This window comes from Crotalus tigris, unplaced genomic scaffold, assembly GCF_016545835.1.
Source record: "Crotalus tigris isolate CLP2741 ecotype Arizona unplaced genomic scaffold, ASM1654583v1 scf7180000017685.4511686, whole genome shotgun sequence".
In the NCBI taxonomy this organism is placed as follows: domain Eukaryota; kingdom Metazoa; phylum Chordata; class Lepidosauria; order Squamata; family Viperidae; genus Crotalus; species Crotalus tigris.
In genome coordinates this window covers 1,489,695-1,514,367 of record NW_024096565.1, presented here as the reverse complement: position 1 = coordinate 1,514,367, position 24,673 = coordinate 1,489,695, and the positions used below count along the sequence as shown (strand labels likewise).

At 36.1% G+C, this 24,673-nt stretch overlaps 1 protein-coding gene across 2 annotated transcripts in view; it reads left to right on the top strand.

Annotated features, from left to right (window-relative positions):
• Positions 1–24,332, top strand: part of ABCC4 (ATP binding cassette subfamily C member 4) — a 182,880-nt gene extending 158,548 nt beyond the window's left edge. For both annotated transcript variants that reach the window (XM_039337655.1, XM_039337654.1), the window contains 2 exons: positions 17,753–17,887; positions 21,882–24,332. In XM_039337655.1, coding sequence (XP_039193589.1) covers positions 17,753–17,887; positions 21,882–21,989 — 243 coding nt within the window. In that variant the 3' untranslated portion in view covers positions 21,990–24,332. The remainder of the gene's footprint in view (positions 1–17,752; positions 17,888–21,881) is intronic.
• Positions 24,333–24,673: the final 341 nt, after the last annotated feature.

Sequence of the window (24,673 nt, the reverse complement as noted above, 5' to 3'; positions counted from 1 at the left end):
GTATGGGTCTTAAAACCTATTGGAATAATATTGATTTAACTTGCTTTCTAAAAGCTGGGTGGGTTGGGGCCACCCCCTTAAGTTAAGGTGCTTTAGGTGGCTTGGTGTCTTTGAAAAATATTGGGGCCTGCAGGGAAATCCATATAAAAAGTTGCAATTCTAATTGTTTTAGACCACAGTTATGAAAGGATTTGATGTTTTAATGTTTGGTGGCAATTTGCGTTTGTTCACCTGTTGGCCTGGATCTTCTGTAATTCTTGAATGTTGTTTTATTTCAGCTCCCATTAACTAAGTGCCCTTCAAACTTTAGTCTTTATGAACTGCAAATGTTTTGGTTAATAGTAGCCTAATCCTGATGGAAGATTGGGTTTTCATAGTTTATAGAAGCCATCAGCATTCCTAAACTTGAAAAAAACCACTTTTGAGTCTTTTAGTAGATCCAGTGAATTTGGCAATAATGAATGATGAAGTCTTGATTATCGAGATTAACATAAACAGTGCAGACCTGACATTTTTGTTGACTTCAGTTGCTTTGACAGCAAATATAACTGAAAGAGTTCTAATACTGAATATACTTCCACAAAACATTTTCATTGAGATTATTTATGTTGAAACTGGAGGTACTGTACATATAGTTGTCGGGCATAAAAGTTAATAAATACTGTTCAATAATGTAATGTTAATTTCAATCAAATAAATTGCATTTAGCTATGGTTTGCCTTCTCTAGCTTAAGATCTAGTTTAAGATGCATTGAATAAAATTTCCAGCATTACTCCATTACGTTTTTCCACTAAAAAAATGACTTAGAGTTGATTGGAGTTGGGCAGCATCAAAGTCTGATTGATTGACTGAATGAATGAACGATTAGTGAGACGTGAAGAATAATATTCCCAGAAGCAGCCCCAACTTTCTGGAGTCACCATGTGTAAACTGAGTGTAAATTTATTTAATAAATAGATAAAAAAGCTCCCCCACCTCACTATGTGGCCAGATAGGTCACTACTCTGAGGTCTTTCCATCAGATGGTAAAGGCAGCCATTTTCAAAAGGGTCTTGGGAGAGGAAGATCAGTCTTTTGGGAGTGATGTATTTATACTAGTTTTTAATCATCAGTATTTAGTCATTTTTACTGCTTATCAAGTTTTATAGAAAGCAAGAGACGAAGGGACATGCAAATAATTGTAAATAATAAATTTTACAGTACTATGGAATTAAGCCATATTCATAATTTATTATACAACTGTATAGGCCAACAAGATGGCTAATACGTTCCAATATTTGAACATAAATAAGCATACTATTAGTACTTCCAAATGAATATGGATAGGCTTAAAGTCTAAAAATATTCTAAAGAGATTTTCCCCTCCTATCAGTGGTTGTATTCCCTCTCTAGTGAGAGAAGGTTCATAAATACAGCATTTTAATCATCTGTGATAGTCAACTATTAGGGATTAAATGATTCTTCAATTAATTTTTCAGGCAAAGGAATTTTTTACACTTCTAGTACCTTTAATCTTAAGAAAGATGTATTTTATTATTCCATTGTTTTGCTAGAATATATTTAGTGGCTAACAACAAAGATTGGATAATTTTTTTGCATTATCTATTTCATATGTTCAAATGTACAAGATAGATTGTAATACTCTTAATTAATAAGAAGACTCTGGGGGTAATCTTTCTGATCTCTTGAAAAAGTTTAATACAGAGTAATTAAATGGGCTATGCCTGTAAAGATGGCAATATGGAAAACACATTTTTTTTCTGTTGAACTTGACAAGCTTGTAATTTTCTTGGCAGCAGTTCTGAAGTACTTCACCACTGCATTTTTCCCAGTCTAATATATAGCCTGGGATATTCAGGTCTTACTGCCTGACTGCAGTTTAATAACATAACTTCTAGAAAGACTTAGTTTAATACAGTTTTAAGAGGTGTAGTGTCTTTTATAAATGCTTTTGTAGTAATTTCTTAATTACTTGTCAAGATGATAGTTAGATAGATAGATAGATAGATAGATAGATAGATAGATAGATATAGACGAATAGATATCATAATGACTTTTTGACCAATTTGTCTTGGTTTTGTCTTAAGGATTTTTGTTTATTTTGTTTTGTATACTTTTTTGTGTACTTATTGGGAAATAAAAATAATTCCTATGTGCAGAAATGCAAATTCACTGCAGCAGAATTTCTAGAGAGGTTGAGCTGTTTTGGTTATCTTCAAGAACTGTGCTTTTATTATATACTAAGTTTTTATTGCTTTATGTTGCAGAAGAAATGCTCATTTTCTAAAAATTCATGATTGCATTGTTTTAGTTTTTATTTTTATGTATTCATCATGTTTTTACACCACCCATCTCATTTAAGTGATTTTAGTTGCCTGTCTGAAAGTACTTGTGATAGAAAATATTTATTAATGAATACAATGTTTGCCAAACAGAGAAATATTAAATTAGTCTTTCAAAAGACTAAAATTGTATGAAAATACTCTATAATAGTCTATCTAGGAAAAAAACCTGAATATAGTAATAAAATGCAGCATACAATGAATGGAACATACTGTATTGTGAGAGAAAATAGTATTTTTAATTAAAATTTACTAAGCCATATATTCCCACAAAGTTTTCTAATGAGATCTGCACATGTTAATTGCTATAAAGATTATCTGTTTCTCATTGGAAAAGACATTTTGTCCACTCTATAGAAGAATGGCCATTGAAAGAATGGCTAATGTTGTGGAGGTATGCTTTGAAATCCAGAATAACTTTGTATATGAAAAGTAAATTTGACAAAGAATTTTAATTTGAATGGAAACTACTTCAAGGTTATACTTTCATATATGGATTTGTACCACATTCAACATTTGTGCTTCTTTCTACATAAAGTCTTAATATTTTAGTTGTGTATAATTTGATAAGTTTGTTTCTGATATTTATATTCTGTGTTGCGCTTAATTCTAATTGTTAGATTTTAAAAGCAATATCATATATACTCATTTGGATCTAATCAATTAAATAAATAAAAACTTTATGTGCCACTTACATATTCCCTATTTATCCAACTATAATCTGTTTTTCCTTTCCTTTCTGTTTTCTTTTTTCCTTCTTTTTTGTTTATGTTAAATTATTATTAAGTAACAAAATAGTAATCTCAGCAAAACAAATGTGTACCACATTATATAATTATTTGACAAAGGACTTTTGAAGTGAGGACATTTTCATTTGCAAGTAGATTACATCTACTGTAAGATCTACTCCCAGTTCTCAAATATTGTACTTCAGCAAAATATGGATTGAGGAACAGAGAATTTATTTACTAATACATATCAGAATTAGGTCACAGAAGAGAACAATGATGTTCATTTTCTTTGTTTTGAGGGTGTTTAAGGCATCACTACAATTTGCCTGAAATGCCTTATAACTTTATTACGGTCATAGACCAGCAATAGACATCACTTTTTACAATATATTAAAAAAAAATAGTACTGACATTAATAGTAAATAATAACATCCCTGTTAAGAAAATACATGTTCTCAAAATGTTAGGGTCACTCCCTAGTTTACGTGAGTTAGTTCACTATCTAAAAATATAAACTTTTTTAAATAGCTGCTGCTCATTGAATTTTAATATCAAGTTGAGGAGCATTTCCAGCATCACTTCTGTGGCAGTTGGATCTCAAGGATCGTGGAGCCAAAACCGTTATATCTTTCTACAGTACCAACATTCAGAATGGCATAACTGCAAAACAATGCCCCACCTCCCAGCCACTCTTTCACGATGTGATTCCATTGAACTTGGTAGACAATTGTTTCAACATTTGATAAGAGGTCTAGAGTTCTTCTTGTTGTTGTTGTTTTAAAAAACTTCAGACACAGATATTTAATCTGAGCACTTGCTGATGTGGGTTTATATAATCAGTATCTTCCAAAAGTTCCTAGAACAAATTATGTACCTTTCTGATATGATGCATTACCTCATTAAGTTAGTATGTTGTTCACTTTTCAAAGTAGTGTTTACAAACTGCTAGAATGTGCAAGTGGTCAGATTAAGATGTTAAAGTGTTCTGTTTTGCTAGCGAGACAATTGTTTTGAAAAGCCCATTATTATGGGTTATTCCTTGATTCAGATATTTATGATAAAACTTTTGGAGTTGTTCTTACCTACTGTGTTTTTAACAGCTTAGGCTGCTATTTTATAAAGTCAAACCCTGATTTTATATATGGATTTAGACACATGCAGCTCATCTTCCAAAAGTTTACAGTACAATTCTTTTCCAGCCCTTCATAGAAATGCCTGCAAAGTACATGCTCTGTTATTGACTTAATTTGAAACAACTAATAAATTCACATTTTTAATATTACTGGAATATTTTTCCTTCATTTAACTGGTTTTTCTTTATTGCTGTTTTGAGTATTAAGGTGACCAACCATCCTCCTTTAGGGAGGATAGTCCTCCTTTTGTAAGTTCTGTCCTCCCTCAAAAAGTGTCCTCCTACATGTCCTCCTTTTTGATATCTGAAGACTAATCTGCAGGGCTTTTTTTCCCCCTCATAGAACGCTCAGAACGGTGTTCCGGCACCTTTTTTTGATGATTTTTTTTCAACTTTTGCATGAGCTGTGCTACTCGGACTATTTCGAAAGCCAATAGGAATTGCTGCTGAGCGCGCCAAAACACCCGGCTGGCAAACTTTGCACATGCAAGTTGTCTGTATTATTGTTGCAATAAATAAAATGTTTCTTTTATTTACGATATTTTTTCTTCAATTTATTTGTGTCCTTTTCATTGTAAAAAAGTTGGTCACCTTATGAGTATGCCATCTTAAACTATTCTTAATAAGTTTTGAGAGAAAAGGAAATCTCTCCAACTTAATAAATAAATATTCTGTGTTCTTTCTTAGGAAATTCCTGTATCATTGTCGATCCTATAGCTTGCTCTTCAGATCGTGGAGGACATCTTTTTTAAGTGTCCAGAAAAATTGACTACACATTTTTTTTCTGCCTGAATATGCCAGCGTGATTTTAGCATGCTATTTGCAATTAAAATACCTAAACTAAATAGGGGATGCAGCCTCAGGCTACATAACATGCCAACCTAGTAGGAAGGGAAAAATAAGAAAATCATCCACATGCATTTATCAACAACAATGCAATGTCACACCTTTATAATATACTAGGCCAAGGGTATATAAGCAGTGATTTTACTTTTACTCAAGGCTGTTCAACAAGATACAAGCACTTTCCTGGGAGTTGGGTATACTATTTATTGTTTGCATGCGAATACATAGAATCATTCAACTGGGACCTTGGAGTCTTCTAGTACAATCCCCCTTCTCAAGGCAGGAGATCTTATACCATTCTGATCAAATGGTTGTCCAGTCTATTTTTGAAAACTTCCAGCAATGGAGCACCCACAACTCTAAGAGGCAAGCTATTCCATTGATTAATTGTTATCTCAGTCAGGAAGTTTCTCCCTTACTTCTGGGTTGGATCTGTCTTTAACAACATTACTTCTTGTCCTGCCATCTGGTGTTTTGGAGAACAAATCAATCCCCTTTTCTCTGTGACAGCCTGTCAAATACTGGAAGTCAGTTATCATGTCACCCCTAATCCTTCTCTTCGATAGGCTAGACATATCTAGCTCTCTCAACCATCCATCATATGATTTAGCCTCCAGACCCCCTATTGTTTTTATGTTGTTGTACATTGATGTTGTTAGCAATGCTCCCTCCCCTTGCCTATGTATTGCAATCTGCAAAGCCCAGAACCAGTACATGCATATAAGGGATTTCTTCTAATGGCAAGTTGTGCAAGAGGAAAAGGAACTGATTTCAGAGGGCAGAGCAACTGGAGTATCTGATTACCCGCAATGGCTTATAGGCAGTTGGGTAAAAGAATGAGATACCTTCCAGACAAGATTTGTTACTTGTTTAGGTTTTGGTCACATGGCTGATCTGAGTGATCACAAATGTTATGGAATTAAAGACATCAGTGCAAATGAGACCATTAAGATCTTTATTTTTTCACAGTCCGGGTAGATGGAAATCAGCTTGAAAAGGACTGTCCAATTGTACATTCATAGCAACTGTTTTGTTCCAGTTTTGGTCCGGTTGCACTGGCAATCTGACTTCTAGACTCATGGTTTCAGTTTCTGGTAAATATCTGTTAAATACTTGGAGAGTATCTCTTCTGATCTGAATTTTCTTCATTTGCCCAGAGGTTTAGACTCATTTGCACACATGGCAAATTTGACTTCCTGTTTCTGAAGCAGGTGCCTTGTGGGGAAATGCCTACACTTGGGAATGTATTTCGCTGAAGCCAACTAGATATCATTTCATTATAGCAGTGTTTCCCAAACTTGACAATTTCAAGGCATGTGGACTTCAACTCCCAGAATTCCACAGCCAGCAATGCTGGCTGTGGAATTCTGGGAGTTGAAGTCCACATGCCTTGAAATTGTCAAGTTTGGGAAACACTGCATTATAGTTTTAGATGCCAAGTCGAACCATATCTTTTTGTATCAAACTTTTGGAATGCCTTGATGGGTTGGATGCTCTTTGATTTCTTCACAGTTTTGGCTTGGTGGTCATATCAAGGATCATTATTATTTATTTGCTGGGCTGATAGGTTGCTCAATCAGAACTAATTTTGTTATAGGCTTGTTACTTTGTGCTATGACAAAAAAAGCACCCTACCACATTTCATTATTTATTTAAGGAGGAAAATTCTAGAGTTTAACCACATTATAAAATTTGAAGGAAATCTATAAATAAGTACAGAATGTGAATTAGAAGTCTTAGGTGTGAAGGGTGTACCCAGGAGTTACCCTAGTTTTGATAACATTTCCTGGCTAGAAGAAAATAATTTGTGTGGTGAATCTGTGTTGGGTTTTGCTGGTTATCTCAGCAGAGAATTTCTTCCTCAACATTTTACCTAACAGAAAGAAACCTCTAGGATTGCAGAAATTGTAGCAATCACCAAGGTATATCCCAATCTTGCTTTAGTCTCCACAGCAGTTGCTAATATTAAACAAATTTCAATGGAATTTCAAAATAGGAAAGGCATTTTGTTTTAAATTGAAGGCATAGCATATACATACTTTTTTTTTTAAAAAAAAAAATCCAACTCTAAGGTCTTAGTATCTTTGGTGTGAGGGCAACTATACCTGCTCTTTTAATTCCAGATTAAATCTTCTAACCAAACAGTTATTCTGATATCTTAGAAATATTAGAAATTGGGTTGAAAGTCCACAGGCTGATAATCTAGTTCAGTTGTTATTTTTCCAAGCAGTTTCTTTTGTATCCTGTGAGTCTAGTTTGGAGATTACTTAGACTGAAGTCAAAAAGCTGTTCTGATAATCATAGATCATCCCACGTGTAAGCAGGTCCCATTCCAATCAAATAATTGCATTAAAAATACTACTTTTAAATTTATTTCAAGGTACCTACAGTTTGGAACTATGTAGAAAAATGATATTAAAGATATACTTATAGAACAGGGATGTCAAACTGCCGGCCCGCAGGCTGGTTGCATCATATGGACACCACGCCCACCCCAGCTCCCGCAATGTAAAAAAAGTCACAATACGTCGCGACATGTCAAGTGATGCGGCGAGTTTGACACCCGTGTTATAGAAGATTGAATATAAAATAATACACACAAAACTCTAGAACAATAAACAGACACCTGTGTTTTATGTGAGCATTCTAAAGATCTATTTGCATGACAAAATAAGTTCAGATTGTTTGAAATCAAGGCTCTACATTACTTTCATCAATTGTGTATTTATAAATAATAGGCCTTTTAAAGAAAACCATCCTTATAGTTTTCTGATGGCACAAAATAGGCAAAAACATGTACTTTTCTTCATTCTGTTTCATAATTTATCACCTTCACACCGTAATACACCAGAGGTATTACCATTTCTTACGAAGATTGAATGTCCGACTACCTAAGAAAATTACAGCTTTCAAAATTTCTGTTTTTTATGTAGCTAGAAAGAAGTAGTGAAGTTTATTGCTCTAAAATAGGTACATTAAACTTTGCTGGGATAAAAAAAATAGTCATCTGAGAAGAAAAAATATATTTACTTTTTTTTTTCAATGCAGCAAGAAGTTGCCTATGATTTATAGAAAAACCTTTCTGCCAGGGTACAACTTAGCTTGTGACTATCAAGTTGTACCAACTACTTCTGTCATAAGAATTGATTTTAACCGCTTAACCATTTATGCTGCTGAAGGAGTTTAGAATTTCTTGAATATTGGCCTATCCTGATCTGGGAAGAAGAAACATTGCTCTGAGCCCTTATCACTGTAAACATTATCTATAAAATTATAGATATGTTTGGTCAGGTAGATCATTTAAAATTCTTGCCAGGACAAGAATTTCTATGAGTTCAGGGTAGTAGATTTTTTTCACTCTTATTGAGTTTGTAATTCTTGACAAATGTACAACAATAATTATAAGACAAATTTCATTTCATACATAATGGGTATGGAGGGGAATCACCATCTGCTTACCTTGTATTTGCTTCCCAAATCACCCCTTCTGATGATACTGTTTTAAGTTTTGACTAAGCTCTGTTATTATATGCAACAAGAAGCCAAAAGTAAGGGCCAAGGTAACAGCAGCGTGAGAGATGCTTTCGTGATTGAGACTCATTTGTTCATATTTGGTGAATAACCTAATTGATATCTCAGGAAAAGGTCACACCAATTCATTTATGTGAAATCCGGTATTCAAATCATGTTCTCTGGTTCAGCTTCTGTGCTAGAATATTACTGCCTTTCTATCATTTCAGATTATTTTTGCCTCGTCTTATATCTCAGGAACTGTCTGATTTGTATGATGAATGTAACAGATTTTGCATTCTGTGGTAGTAACTAGAGCAAAAAAATAAGTTGTGAGAAGGTATGATGAGCCCTCCCATCTAGGTGTAATTTGATGACAAAATTAAATACAAATAGTTAATGCTTGGATGCTACCCCATTTTTTTTTCACTTTACAACAGTTGTTATAAATAGGTTTCCTTCATTCTCATGGCTTCAGTTCCTGAAACTAAGTTTTTTCTCAGACTAAGCAAGAATGTCAGAAACTTGGCTGATGTTTAAGCTTTTGATTATAATTTATATATGCATTTGTTGGAATAGAAGTACCTATCCCTTGCCGAAGGCTCTTCTTCAACATCTGTGATGTGACCTCACATAGGTTGCTCATGCTGCCTGCATGCTCCCACCTTCTTCTCTTTAACCGTTTCATTCCAACAACTTGTTTTTCAAAGATATGCAGACCTCAGACATTCTCAGAGGATGGAAATTTCTGCTGAACTTTATGTTTATGTAGATACATTGAAGAAAATCCCATGATCTCCTTGGCTTTTGTCTCATCACGGTAGATTTTATTTTGTTCATGCTTCATGTGGAATGGCTGTAAAAAAAAAAAAAAAACCTGACCCACAATTAAGAATGATGCAAAACTGAAAAAGCCAGGAATTTTACATGATAAATCCTGTTTTTTATGCTGGTTGGGAAGTGAACATCTCACGAGCACTGGAAAAATCCTGAGTTGTAGTTCTGAGCTGCATTAGGTTTGGTGGACCACAAGTTGCTTGAGTTGGGCTGTGCAATTCTTCAGAACTGAACTCCAGGAGTTCTTTGGATTGTGTTTGTCAATAACTCTTTGAAGGAACAGTGCAGTTTTCTCTAGGAGCCTTATTCTTTGCTAGGATTTGCATGTTTGCTGCTATCTGTTTCAAATTTTAGCAAGCTTTCCTATATACTGTTGAATCTAAATTTTTGAAGCACAGTAAAATATGCACCATGAACAAATTGAAATATGGTACATTGTTCAATACAGATCCCCTTATTCTGTAGCATAATTATTTCATTATTTGTTTAAGATTTGTATAGTGATCTTCAAAACAAGGCAGAGTATATTGCTGTAGATGGGAAACTCATCAACTTTGCAGGTGACTCCAAGTAGAGGAGAATAGCCAATGCTTTAGAAGATAAACTCAAGTTCCAAAAGAATCTTGACAGACTTGAACTCTGGGTCTTATCCAACAAAATACAATTAAGTGGGGAGAAAAGTAAGGTCTTACACTTAGGCAAGACAAAAGAAATGCACAGAAGTAGAATAGGTGGCACCTGGCTCAACAGCAGTAACTGTAAGAGGGATCTAGATGTATTAGTGGGCAACCACTGAAGTATGAGTCAGTGTGTTGCAGCTGCCAAAAGGACCAATGCAGTCTGCATTAACCGACAGATAATATCAAGCTCATGTGAAGTGATATTAGTATTTTATACTGCACAGACCACACTTGGAATACTGCATCCAGTTCTGGTCACCACCATATAAAAAAGATGTTGAGACTCTTAAAAAGTGTGCAGAAAAGAGCAACAAAGATAATTAGAGGTCTGGAGGCTAAACCATACAATAAATGGATGTAGGAACTACTATGGCTCAGGAATTCTTGGAGTTGAAGTCCACGAGTCATAAAAGAGCCAAGGTTGTCTACCCCTGGTCTAGTCTAATGAAGAGAAGGGTTAGGGGTGACATGATAGCAGTCTTCCCATATTTGAGGGGTTGTCACAGAGAAGAGGGGATTGATCTTTTCTTCAAAGCACCTGAGAGCAGGACAAGAAGTAATAGATGGAAGCTTAACAAAGAGAGATCCAAGTGAGAATTAAGAAGAAATTTTCTGACAACGGGAACAATTAATCATTGCAACAGCTTGCCTCCTAAAGTTGTGAGTGCTCCATCATTGGAAGTTTTCAAGACGAGATTGAACAATCATTGTCCAAAATGGTATAAGGTTCCTTCCTTAAGTAGGAGATGGGACTAAAAGAACTTCAAGATCATTTCCAACCCTATTATTATATGTTCTATGTGCAGTATATGTATATCCCTGAAAAATATTCAATTTAGCTCATATAAGTTGGGGTCCCTTTCTCCCAGTGCAGCAACCTAAGCATCAATAAGTCTTTATTTGTATGTTCCATTGTCCTCTTAACTTCAGCTGTGAGGGTACATTTCTGTGGTTCTACCTGTAATCTTCAAATTTACAATGTGTATCTCGAAGGACTATTCAACTGATAAGAAGAAAGTATAGTTGAACAGTTCATGTGCAAACTGCACCACAAAATATGTAATTCACCAAGTAAAATTTAGCTTACCCTTCATGAATTATAACATTAAATGTTAATAATGATAGTTGCTTGCAGATATCATACCGAAATAAAATTTTGAAGATTAGAGTTAGCAATGAGTGGGTAGGAATTTGGCTATTGGAGACGGGGAAGCTTTTATGCCACTTGCTGTGCACCCAAAACTCTAAAAGACAAATAGCTCATAAAATAGATTTTTTTACTTTCAAGAGTTGACAGCCTTAATTCACTGACAAGATGCCATCCAGAACAGATATACAAAATATGGCATATACTATTCATCTTGTTTAGAATTTTCTATCTGCGGTCATCTGTTTCTGTGAATGTTTTAATCCTTAAAAATAAAGTGCTAGCTGAAATTATATTTCTGAAAATATATATATTTATTTTAAAAACATCTCTATATGAACAAAATGACCTATTTAGCCTATTGCACATTGTGCCTTTGTGCTCTTTAAATATTCTAATTAATTTCAAATAAACAGTACCATGTTTAATGACACATTTCATAATTCATTCTGCAAATACACAGGTAATCCTTGACTTACAACAGTTCATTTAGTGACTGTTCAGAGTTACAACGGCACTGAAAAATGTGATGTATGATCATTTTTCATAGTTACGTCCTTTGCAGCATCCCCATGATCCTGTGATCAGAATTAAGATGCTTGGCTACTGGTTCATATTTATGACCTTTGCTGGGTCCCAAAGTCATGTGATCGCCTTTCGTGACATTTTGACCAGCAAAGTCAATGGAGAAGCCAGATTTGCTTAACAACCAGGTTACTAATTTATCAACTGCAGTGATTTACTTAAGAACTCTGGCAAGAAAAGTTGTAAAATGGGGCAAAACTCACTTAACAAATGTCTCACATAACAACAGAAATTTTGCGTTCAATTGTGGTCGTAAGTCGAAGACTACCTGTATTCAGCTCCTGAATAGCCTTTCCCTATAACTATTTCAGGAACTGAGATTTTATTTTATTTTTTAAAAATGTGACTAGGCAAGGATAGAGTCCATGTCTGAAGCTGTACATAACTGATAAATATACTGCAGTTATTAACTTTGTCTCTTAAGAAGGTAACACAGAGAGAAACTTCCCAGGACTATAGTATGTCCCAGTGACTCCCTGTTGCCTTGAGTGCCCATCCTTCAGGACCACCTCCCATCTTCTGGCAAGAAGCAGCTTCTAGGTGACCAGTTTTTATTATTTCCTTGATGGAGGACCTCCAAGAGAGGTAGCAAAACTGGCTTTCAGACCTGTGAATATTTTGCCATAATAGCCCAACAATGATTGTTTGGGCAAAGAGGAGGTTGGAACCAGAAAAAGAGTTAAATTTGGTGTCAGTTTAAATGTCAATTTAAAACACAGAATAATAGGGTTGGAGGTGACCTTGGAGATCTTCTAGTCCAATCCCCTGCTTAAATAGGAGACACTATACCATTTTGGACAAATGGCTGTTCAGTCTCTTCTTAAAAACTTCCAGGGATGGACCATCCACATTCTGGAGGCAAGCTGTTCCACTGATTAATTGTTCTCATTGTCAGGAAACTTCTTCTTAGTTCTAGATTGGATCTCTCTTTAATGATCTTCCATCCATGACTTCTTGTCCTGCCCTCAGGTACTTTGGAGAATAAAATTTTCTTCTCTGTGACAGCCTGTCAAGTACTAGAAGACTATCACCCTCAATCCTTCTCGTTGTTAGACTAGGCATACCTAATTACCTAGTACTAGTAATAGCTTTGTTCCCTATGCCATCCATCTGGTAAACTCGCAAGATTCGTTTTTCTCGCCATGCACATGTATACATAACCCGAACTAGACTGTTGTTTCTCTGTGTCATATAATATATGTGGGTATATGCATAATTCTATATTTATTTATTTATTTATATCATATTTATGTAGTGTATATCAGAGGTGGTGACCTTTGAAAGCTGTATGCAACAAAATTTCATTTTAATATATGCCGATTAGTGTACATTCAAAGTGAAAATAAACATTATTCTATTCTATTCTCTTATGTTCTGTTCTATTCTATTCTATTCTACTCTACTCTACTCTACTCTACTCTACTCTACTCTATTCTATTCTATTCTACTCTATATTTCTCTCAATGTTCATCATAACCACGATTAACCGTAAACTGAACGGATGATTAATTGATTGATTGATTAGATACTATCAAGTCAGTATTGATTCTTAGCAACCACAAATATAGACTTTTTCTAGAATAGACTTTTAGGTCTCTCAGCAGTATATTCGTTGCTGTTGTAATCAGTCCATCTACTTCCTTCAACTTTGCCATCAGTCCATCTACTTCCTTCAACTTTCTCAAGTATTATGTACTTCTCAAGGGAGCTGGATATTTGCATACAGTGTCCAAAATATAATTATTTGAGTCTGGTCCTTTGAGTCCTTTGTGAGGACCATGATGGTTTTATTTTATCATTCAACTGCATGTTTTCCCAACTGCCTATGGTACTCTCTATTTTTATAACACCAAAATCCAAAAGGATCAATACTACTTCCATTCCACTTTTTTAAAATCCAACTTTTGCATCTATAGTAGTGTTTCTCAACCTTGGCAGATGTATGGGCTGAGCACCCAGACTGCAGTCATTAACTGCAAGGATGCTGCAGTGGCCAGAATTCCCAAGGATTGATTGTAACTCCCCCTCATTCCACGCCATCATAATTTCAATCAGTTTTTGAACAACTGGTAATGAATTGAGGATTATCTGTATCATGTTGAATGGCCTCTGACTTGAGGTGCCCATTATCTGGCACTATATCTAGGCAGCATACTAAAAAGCAGAGACATCACCCTGCCAACAAAAGTACATATAGTCCAGGCCATGGTTTTCCCAGTTGCAATGAATGGCTGTGAAAGTTGGACCATAAGAAAGGCTGAGCACCAAAGAATTGAGGCCTTTGAACTATGGTGCTGGAGAAGACTCTTGCGAGTCCCCTGGACTGCAAGGCGTTCAAACTGGTCAGTCTTAGAAGAGATCAACCCTGACTGCTCTTTAAAAGGCCAGTCCTGAAGTTGAAACTCAAGTACTTTGGCCACCTAATGAGAAGGAAAGACTCACTGGAGAAGAGCCTAATGCTGGGAAAGATTGAGGGCAAGAGAAGAAGGGGACGACAGAGAATGAGGTGGCTAGATGGAGTCACTGAAGCAGTAGGTGTGAGCTTAAATGGACTCCAGCAGATGGTAGAGGACAGGAAGACCTGGAGGAATTTGTCCATGGGGTCGCAATGTGTTGGACACGACTTCGCAACTAACAACAACAACAATATTGTCAATCATTTAATAGTGTCTGTCCATGTGATTTTCTTGGTAAAAATACAGGAGTGGTTTAACATCGCCTTCTTCCGCACAATATAAATGGCCTTTTCCATGTCACTAAAGTGATCTGGGATAACCTTCGGGCTTTGGGTGATCCTGTGATTACTATGTATTTAATATTTTTCCTTTCTGTTTTATTACAATTTTGGAGGCTTTCATATGGTCATGTACTAAGTAATTAATAGCAATGTTCTTTTGTTGCTGAAACAACACACGAAAAATAATTGGACAGGATTTCTTTAAAGTGCAGCTTAAGAAAGAATATATAGTATATAGAAACTGGTGGCCACACAGAGGCTCATTTTCATACAAAGCAGGATATGCTCTATTTAATGCAAAGTGAAAACGTTTCACTCTTTTTAGAAGATGAAGCCTATATTTACAGCCTGGATTTCCCTCCTTTCATTTCTAAGGGAGTGGTTATTCAATAAAGGGCTTTGCTTTTTAAATTACACATTCAAGGCATCTAAATTGGCTTGCAAAATTATAGGACATCTTGATTGTTGTGCTGGTGCTCTGTAGATGAAAGATTCAGTTATCTTTAAACCCTTCAGAAAGGTGATTTTAATTATAATTAAACATAGTCAATGAGGGTGCAATGAATTTAAGATTTGTAATGTGTTCTTGTATGTGTAAATAAAACAGAATAAAGAGAAGGAATTTAAATCTGTGTCGAGAATAGTAGCTCTGAGATTACAAGAATATTTGCAGTGTCATATAATATTAAAATGGAAAGCTAAATGAGTAGCCTTAATTAGATCGTGATTCAAAGCACACTTGCCAAGTGAAACAATGGGAATTACTTCAGATCAGCATACAGTACATAGGATTGTTTGGATTTTATAGTATTCTTGTGAGGTGTGTGGGGATATGGGGGTGTGTTATTTCCAATGCACTTTTTGGTTTTTCACTGGCTGTTTTTTTTTTTTAAAAAAGCTTATTTGAAAAAGAAGTGTCAAGCTGCTAAATTTTTATGACCATAACTCCATTCATATGTCTTCAAAAAGTCATCCTTTAAAAAAAAAAAAATTTGCAAGCAATTTATTTTCATTGGGGAAAAGCAAATTGTGTAACGTATTTTCTAAATCATAGGGGCAAAGCTACACATTTATTCTGGCAAATTAATCTTTCTCAGTGTAGCTCTGTTCAGTGTGAGCGAGCTTTCCATGAAGGAGCTGCAGGGAAAATAGGGCTGAAGCGATTGCGGGTAGTCTTCACTTACCAACCACAATTGCTAACTCCGTCACTAAGCAACGTGGTCGGTAAATGAAGCATCACATGACCCACAGCCTTACTTCTCATTCAGTCATTAAACAAGTCATCGTGGTTCTTTGAGACATCACGTGATCACAAGTTGCGATTTGGCTGCCAGCTTCTTCATTGACTCTGCTTGTTGGAAGCCAGTTGTGAAACACACAAATGGTGATTATGTGACCATTGGCTGCTGCAATAAACGTAGATGCCTGCTGGTTGCAAAGCACCCAAATCTTGACTACTTGGATGCAGGAACCCTGCAAGAGTCAAGTGTTGATTGGTCATATTTTTTCAGCACTGTTGTAACTTTGAGCAGTTGCTTAACAGAGCAGTCGCTAAGTCGCTAAACAGGGCAGTCGTTAAGTATACCTTTCAACAAGTTGACTATTGTCAGTGTAGAGCAAAGATTAGGGAAGGAATGGATGAATTGTTGAGGAGAAACAGTAATTCAGTCCTAAGAAAATGAAAAGCATGAGAAACAACTTAAAATAGCTCTGCCTTGATTCTGTTGGGTAAAAGATGGGGCAGATGGAAACTTGGACAGAATTCAAGGTTCTGTTATTGTATCGCTGAACATTTTTGTAGCATTTTTAGATTTTTTTTCCTGATCTTGAAGTGTTTGTTTCCTGACCTTGAATTTCCTGACATTTCCACTCCTTCACAATGGTGTCTAGAAACATTGCCAGTTGATGAATGAGACTAACGTTTTCCATGGGGGTTTCATAGGGAAAGTTAGCTATGAAGACCCCCCCCCCCCCAAAGGAGTGAATACAGATAGTCCTTGACTTACAACAGCTTATTCAAGTTCCACAGGCACTGAAAATGTGACTTATGACTATTCTTCACATTTACGACAACTGCAGCATCTATATGGTCACGTGATCAAAATTCAGACATTTGGCAACTGATTTATATTTATGACGGTTGCAGTGACCCAGGGTCATGTGATCCTCTTTTGTGACCTTCTGACAAGCAAAATCAGTGGGGAAGCCATATTCACTTAAAAACCAGGTTACTAACTTATCAACTGCAATGTTTCACTTAACAACTGAGGCAAGAAAGGTTGTAAAATGGGGCAAAATTCACTTAACAAATGTCTCACTTAACAATAAAAATTTTGGGCTCAATTATGGTTGTAAGTCGACCACTACCTGTGCCAGGTATCTCTAAACAAACAGGCTAATTTTTAAAATGTGTGTAATTTTGGTTTGATCCACTACTCCACACAGACTTTTGTGCTGTAGACTTTTGTGCAAAGCATGCAAGCAAATCAGCATTATATTGATTCAATGACAGTTGAGGATTTTTGACTAGAGAAGTTATACTCCATAGGACATAGCAAAAAAAAAAAAAAAAAAGCGAGTTTTAGATGGCATCCCAAGAGCTGGAAGGTTATCTGAGAAGGAGCCCAGAATCTGTGCAGCAGTGGATAGTTTCAACAACTCTTGTATTTAACCATATAAGTTGCGGCTGAAGGGGATAGTTCTACACATCTGAGATGCAATGCTTCCTTGTTCATTGGTTGTATGCTTGATAGTCAGAACTGTTTGGTACATCTGAAAAAATAAAGATTGAACATTTGGTTGCAAGCTATTGTGTGATTGCCATTTGAGTCCCCTCAAAAATTGGCTGGGCGTCCAGTCTCATTGTGTGGAATGAGTCTTTGTGTATTGTCAAAAAAACCTTGGTGGCATTTCCTTAAGCTCCGCTTTCCAGTCAAAACTTTTCTGGTTAAGATTTTGGCCTTCATTCTCCTTTCCAGCAACTTTACTCTTGTACAGAATTTAAAGCAGGCTGGCCACCACAAATATAATTACAAAAATGAGAATCTTTATTTCTTTACTTCCGCTATTAATTGTAGCTTAAGTATCCACAAAGTCCATGTAAATATGCGCTAGAGTAGGAGCAAATCAAGTGGGATGAAGATGCCTGTTGGCTGCTGCCAAAATTCACCTTTATTAAGCAACTTGTTTCTGCCAACTCATCAGGTCTTAGATTTGGGACGCCTGAAAGAATATGATGAGCCATACATTTTGCTGCAAGAACAGGAGAGCCTGTTTTACAAGATGGTTCAACAACTGGGTAAGGCTGAAGCTCTCTCCATCCTAGAAACAGCCAAACAGGTAAGGCATGTCTCTTTCTCCACTCCCCCCCCCTCCATTTTTCCTCTACAAAATGTTGTAATTAAGTTTGTCTCAATGATTGACTTTCCACACAAGGTAGCATATTCAGGGCTTCAGAAAATCCCATCTTCCCCACTATAGTTAAAGCTTTTGTAGCTTTTCAATTATAAAGCCTTTTTTTCATTCTTTATTACTGGGATTTGGAATAATATATACCCAGAGTGGAAAATCATATGCTCCCATTGCAGAAAAGAGCTATGATTGTGATTGTTTTTGTACTTGTGTAGAAGATGATACACAGTGTGATGCTGGACTCATTTATTTTTCCCACTCAGTAAATCCAGGATTATAGTGAAGCTCCATCAAATTCCCTTGCTTTTGATAAATAAAACTGTAATTTTGTACATGAGTGGAGGAAAATTTTATGAATAAAATCAAATATGATGAATAAATTTCATCATTTGTCTGTGTGTGTGTGTGTGTCTGTGTGTGTAATTGTCTAATTTTAGTTTTAGAAATTTCTTACTACAGGTAGTTCTTGACTTATGATCACAATTGAGCCCAAAATTTATGTTGCTAAGTGAAACATTTGTTAAGTGAGTTTTGCTCCATTTTATGACATTTCTTGCTACAGTTGTTAAATAAATCATTGCAGTTGTTAAGTTAGTGACATGGTTGTTAAGTGAATCTGGCTTCCCCATTGACTTTATTTGTCAGAAGGTGGTAAAAGATGGTCACATCACATGAGCCTGGGACACTGCAACCATCATAAATATGAACCAGATGTCAAACTTCCAAATTTTGATCACATGACTAAAGGAATGCTGCAATGGTTATAAGTGTGAAAAATGGTCTTAAGTTACTTTTTTGAGTGCAGTTGTAACTTTGAATGGATTGTTGTAAGTTGAGGACTACTTGCCCTCTGATGCTATTTGTGCCATGAGCAAGGCCATAGCCTACCTATTTTTTCTTGTGTCTGATTCTTGGAGAGTGCCTGGATAAGTCCTTGTAATTTTCTTGGCAAGGTTCTTTAGAAATGGTTTGCCATTGTCTCCTTCCTAGGGCTCAGAAAAAGTGACTGGCCCAAGGCCACTTAGCTGATTTCATGCTCAAGGCAGAACTAGAATTCACAGTCTCCTGTTTTCTAGCCTGATGCCTTAATTTTTATATCAAAGTGGCTCTAAATAAACTTTATGACTCTCCAATCATTGGGGCATATGATTTTCAGAGAATGGCTGAAATCATAACAAAAAAAATCAGACACAAGGCGATTATTAGCTTTATTCCTAAGGAGGGAAAAGGAAAGTGCAGGGGTGGAGGTGATGATGATGGTTGCTTAAAAAGACAAATTTAGGAAGCAAAAAGAAAAACACATATTCTTTTGAAGCCCCGCTAACACAACATACAAAATGAAAATAAGACCAATTGATTCTTGAGTATAATGAAGCAAAAACATGTTTCAGAAGCAAGTGTAATCTTATTCAGAATAGAATAAATAAATAAATCAACCATACCTCCATCTTATCTTAACTAAGCCTCAATATCCAATCTATCACTTCAGCTCAGAAAACAGTTTAAGATATCCATAGACTCGTTGGTACTAATTGATGAAGAAACTAAAAGCAATAGCCTCAGCATTGTTACTATTACCATAATGATGATCCATCTGATTCTAATCCAGAAACTCTTTATGACCTTTCCCTGGAGCTGCATAGATAGGAAAAATGGGGACAATGAGGGCCACAAAATTAAGTAATCTTCCTCTAATATGCACTTCTGGAATTGTCAGGAAGGGAAAATCAAATCAAATCCAAAAACCCAGCATAAACTCAGATTGTAAAGAAATCATATATTACTTTCATCCAATGAAGCTGGGGATTAGATCACCATCAATTGTAGAACTTTCCTTAACCTAGAAGTTCCAGACAAGGTCTGATTTTTTTTTTCCTCCAAAATCTGATGTTACCATATTAAGGAACCGGGAAGCATTTATCAATTGCTTCATCTCTTTCTAATTGTATTAATCAATCTAGCTGAGTAAAGAGTACTGAGTTATTCATTTACTCCCTTCAAGCAATTTGATAAGACTAGAAGTTTGATCACTATTCCAGAAAAAGTCCAATAAACAGAGAGCAAATTGAGTATAATTTAAAAATGGAATAATTTGGCTCTTCCAAGAGGAAGAATAGAATAAATATAAATATAAGTATAAAATAAAAATAAAATAAACTATAATAATTTTTCTGGACACGCTGTGAAATTAATAATATTTGAAATACAAACATCTGGGTAGAACAAGAGATGTTTGGTTCCAAGTGCTGGATATTTGAAATAAATTTTCCACTCCCACCAACTTAGATTCCAAACGATTCTATAAAGAAAAGGTTTAAATTTCAAATTCAATAAGAACTTCTTAAAAAAAAACAACTTCAAATTCAATTAATTATTGTCGTCATCAATTTACAGTAAACTTTTAAAGAGTTAGGAATCTCTTTCTCATAAATCAAATATATGAGAAATACAAAAACCTAGTGTTAATATTTCTGAGGGACATACCAGTTCTCAAGGTCTCAGAACATCAAAATAGGTTCTGGATTTAGAGATTCTTAAGAAGGTTTTGCAATTGGACTTACTAATTATTATAGAATAGGGCCTTTGCCTAAAAGAATGGTTCTGGAAATGGCATTTCAGCAATAAATCTTATTGCATTATAGAAATCTAGCAATGAGAATAGTTCTGCCTTCCCTGTAATTCTATCAAGTATAAGATCCTGAAAAAAAACCCTAAAAGTTGGCAAGCTAGATTGAATTTAAATGCAGTCTTTATCATAAAGATGTGGAAAGGTGACTAATAAGAACAGTGAAACCGCATATCATACATGTCTGTCAAATACATGTAAAATTTTTATTAGATCGTCGCCCATCTCTTTACATGAGAAGAACAATTTATTTATAACTTTGCCTGGAGCATCACCCAGTGATATAAATTACAAACAAACACTGCACTGTTTACCAGAAAGCATAAATATTAGGCTTAACTCATGACATACAGTATGTCGGCTATGTGGAAGATAGTGCATTTTATGTGTTTTAAATAAAACTTTTTGACATTCTCTTTTCTGGGAAAAATACATTTTGAAGCCCCTTTTCACCCAAACACATTTTCCGATAAGAGCACACAAGTCTTGACATTATTTCATTTTGTTACCCACATCTGTCAGGGAGCAGAGATATGATACAACTACTAAAAACTGATGATTGTGGAACAGTGAAACTTGACAGGATTTCATTTCCTTTATGTTCTGATTATACATTTATCAGGAAACCTGTATCTCTGGCAGTTCAGCACGAAATTGGTAGAATTCAAGAACTCAAAAGCTCAGCAAAGAACTATTCTATTATTTGGTATCATCTTACATTTTAGAGAAGTTGCTTGCTAGAGCCATTGTTCCTGTTTTGCCTTTCCCTTTCATTATTGTGGCACCCTTTCCCCAGATCATATTTCTATAAAGCTCTGTGACTCTGCCACATTGCAAATTAAATGCTGGGATATTTCATACATCTATCCTGAACTTTCAATGCTTGTCAATCATAGTTTGTAAAATGCAGGGATTACAACCTTGATATTCACATCCAAATCTATTGTGCCTGTTTTTATGTGTGAAAATGAAAAGCCCTTGCGCAGACACTAGATTTTGAAGCAGCTTTGTTACCCTGTTTTTATCTCCATTTCTGAGCCAGTAAAAGGATTTTATTTATCAGTTTAATGTCAAATGATAGTTATCTGTTGATCAGAATTATTAACACTTTTAGTAGGATAACTACCATATATGTTGAAATATGTATGCTTTGCTGAAAATGAAGGCAGGTTTATTATTTTTTAAAAAAAGAAATAAAAGGATTTAAAATATGTATTTACCTTTGATATATATCCTTAAGTGACAGGCTTCAGAATAAGCTACCGTAAATCTAACATACGATATTTTCCTTCTTAGGTTTATTTTAAGAAGAATTATCCAGAAGTTACTCCAAGTGATCAAGCAGTCACCAATCCATCAATATCTGAATCTCAAGGACTAATAATTTTTGAGACTGCTCTATGATCTTATGAAACCATTGGGAGGGGGCAGGTGCTCTTTTCTTGTCCTTTAACAGAATGTAACCCTATCAAAATACAGACAAATCTTCCTGTTCATTCAAACTGTTTTTGCACTGGAATATTAATTGTCACACTGAAGAAAAATAGATTTTTTTAAAAATAGTCCTTGCTCCTTATATTTACATACAATATTGTTCAGATTTTTTTAATAATTGTATTTCTTAAAGTGCCTAATTTTGTGGATTTAGCAAAAAGAAGCTTGCCACACAAAATTTGAAGCCTTGTTCTACGAAGGATAAATTTGCTCAAGAATTCGCAACTTCCTCATTTGTTCTAATAATGCTAGAGCAGAGAAACATTCCACTGTAAGATTCCTGAACATGCTGCTGTTAAATCATTCATGTGCTGTTTTGTACTTATGTCCTTTATATAGTGTGGCTTTGTTATGCAGAGGCAGAGAAATGTATGCATATAGTTATGCAATTAATTTCTGCTTTTGCATCAGTACAACCTTTCACCAGAATCAGCTTCCTGAGTGAGAATCCTTAAAGCCAAATCTGCTGTATTCCAGAAGCTCTCTTTAAAGGAGAAGCAGAATAAATTGTGGTGTTTTAACACCGAACACTACCACCCAAACTCATATAATACTTGTCCTCTGTATTTGATCCCCTCTCTCTACCACGCATTGATAGCCAGTGAGCTGTATTTCATTTAGAGATCAAACATGGAACAGTTCTGTTCTAAAGAAATAACACAATCAGGTACATATTTTTATTCACAACTGTGCTACCCTTGACACATTGAAACCCCTGGTGCTGGACATCTCTTTCTCAAGTGGTGGAAATGTAGTTTTCTAGTTTTGCACATTAAAAACAAGTAGGGAAAAAGCAAGATCATGGTACCTTAAGACAGGATTCCCCAACGTCCGGTCCATGGATTGGCACCGGACTGTGGCATGCCAGAAACTGGACTACACAAACAAGTGAAGCCCCATCTGTGGGATGCAGGCAGCATGCGAAACCACATCCTCTCTGGTGTGTGGAAAATCCTCCCTCCATGGAACCAGTCCCTGGTGCCCACAATGTTGGGGGCATCTGCCTTAAGACCAGTGGTGGGATTCAGCTGGTTCGCACCACTTCAGCAGAACCGGTAGCTATTTTTTTATTGCCCAGGCCCAGAATGGACTTCCAGAAGTGGCATCCACACAGAGAACCAGTTGTTCACATATTTGAATCTCACCACTGCTTAAGACATGTGTATACAGTATGTAAATCCTTAACTCTGTGTGCAATTATGCTTAAATTAGTGCCTTCCAACTTGGCTATTACAAGAAAAGAGTTATTTCCTTCACGGCAATGTTTTACAAATAATATTTTACCTTTAACTGGGAAATAATCTCAGTACCACAAGCTATTTTATATCTGGCAATTTCAATTTTCTAAATTTTAATAGTTGTAATATAGGCAGTAAAATGCTATCAGACGCAAAGCACTGGTGTCAACAGTAGTTCACTTCTACTGGTTGAACGAATACTACTAGAGCAGTGGTTCTCAACCTTCCTAATGCTGTGACCCTTTAATACAGTTCCTCATGTTGTGGTGACCCCCAACCCTAAGGGCTCTCCAAGCGCACCGACACCACCCACTCACCCGCCGGGCCCAGGGCTCAGCGCACCTCGCCTGTCCTCGTCTCACTTCCGAAGGTCGCTGGCCTGCCCGCCTCCAGCTGGCTGGGGAGGGGGGACAGGAAGGCTGCTCCGCTGGCTCTGCCCAGCCTGATTGGAGAAGCGCCCAGGCGGGGAGAGGGAGAGAGAGCAAGAGAGAGAGCCAAGATGGCAACAGCGCCAGCAGAGCTTAGTTCATCCTCCTCCGCAGAAAGGGCCACTAAGCAGCGCAGCCTCCCTTAGGAGATGCTCAACGGAAATGAATCCGATGCTGCAACGGCCCCCAGCTCAAAGCCATGCAGAGACGGATAGAGGAGGGGTGTCTCGGTTCCTAAGACCATCGGAAATATGTGTTTTCCGATGGTTTTAGGCGACCCCTGTGAAAGGGTTGTTCGACACCCAAAGGGGTCGCGACCCACAGGTTGAGAACCGCTGTACTAGAGGATAAATCCCAGCAGAAGAAAAATGTGAAGAAACAAAGAAAGTGTAGCAGTATCTGAATGTAAATCTGGGCAATGCTTCACAAGTATTTCCTTTCAATAGCATTTCTCTTTGTATATTTTGCCAACTGAAATATGTTAAAAGTTCAAGTCCGAATACACTGTCATCAATACACTGTATACATTTATTGTGCCTTACTGAATCTCAAGCCAAATGTATTGAAAATACATTAATTCAAAGCCACCTTGTGAGTTTGCTTTATTTAGAGTGCATTATATACAGCTGCAAGCTATTGCCAATGAACCATTTACACCAATATTCCCCATCCTAGGACCTACTAAATGTTGGGTGCAGATTCCAGCATTTCATTCTATTTTTATAGGGAATCATGGAAGGAGGACACATCTATAGAAAGCAAACAATAAGAATGTGTATAGCAAAAAATAGTTTTTCAACAGACAAAACCACCCTGTGCTATTTTTATAGCATGTAGAATTCTTTAGGGTGAATTCTATATTCTATACACAAATGAAATACAAATTGCACAGACACTAATAATCCAGTACCCTAGAAGAGTACTAAAG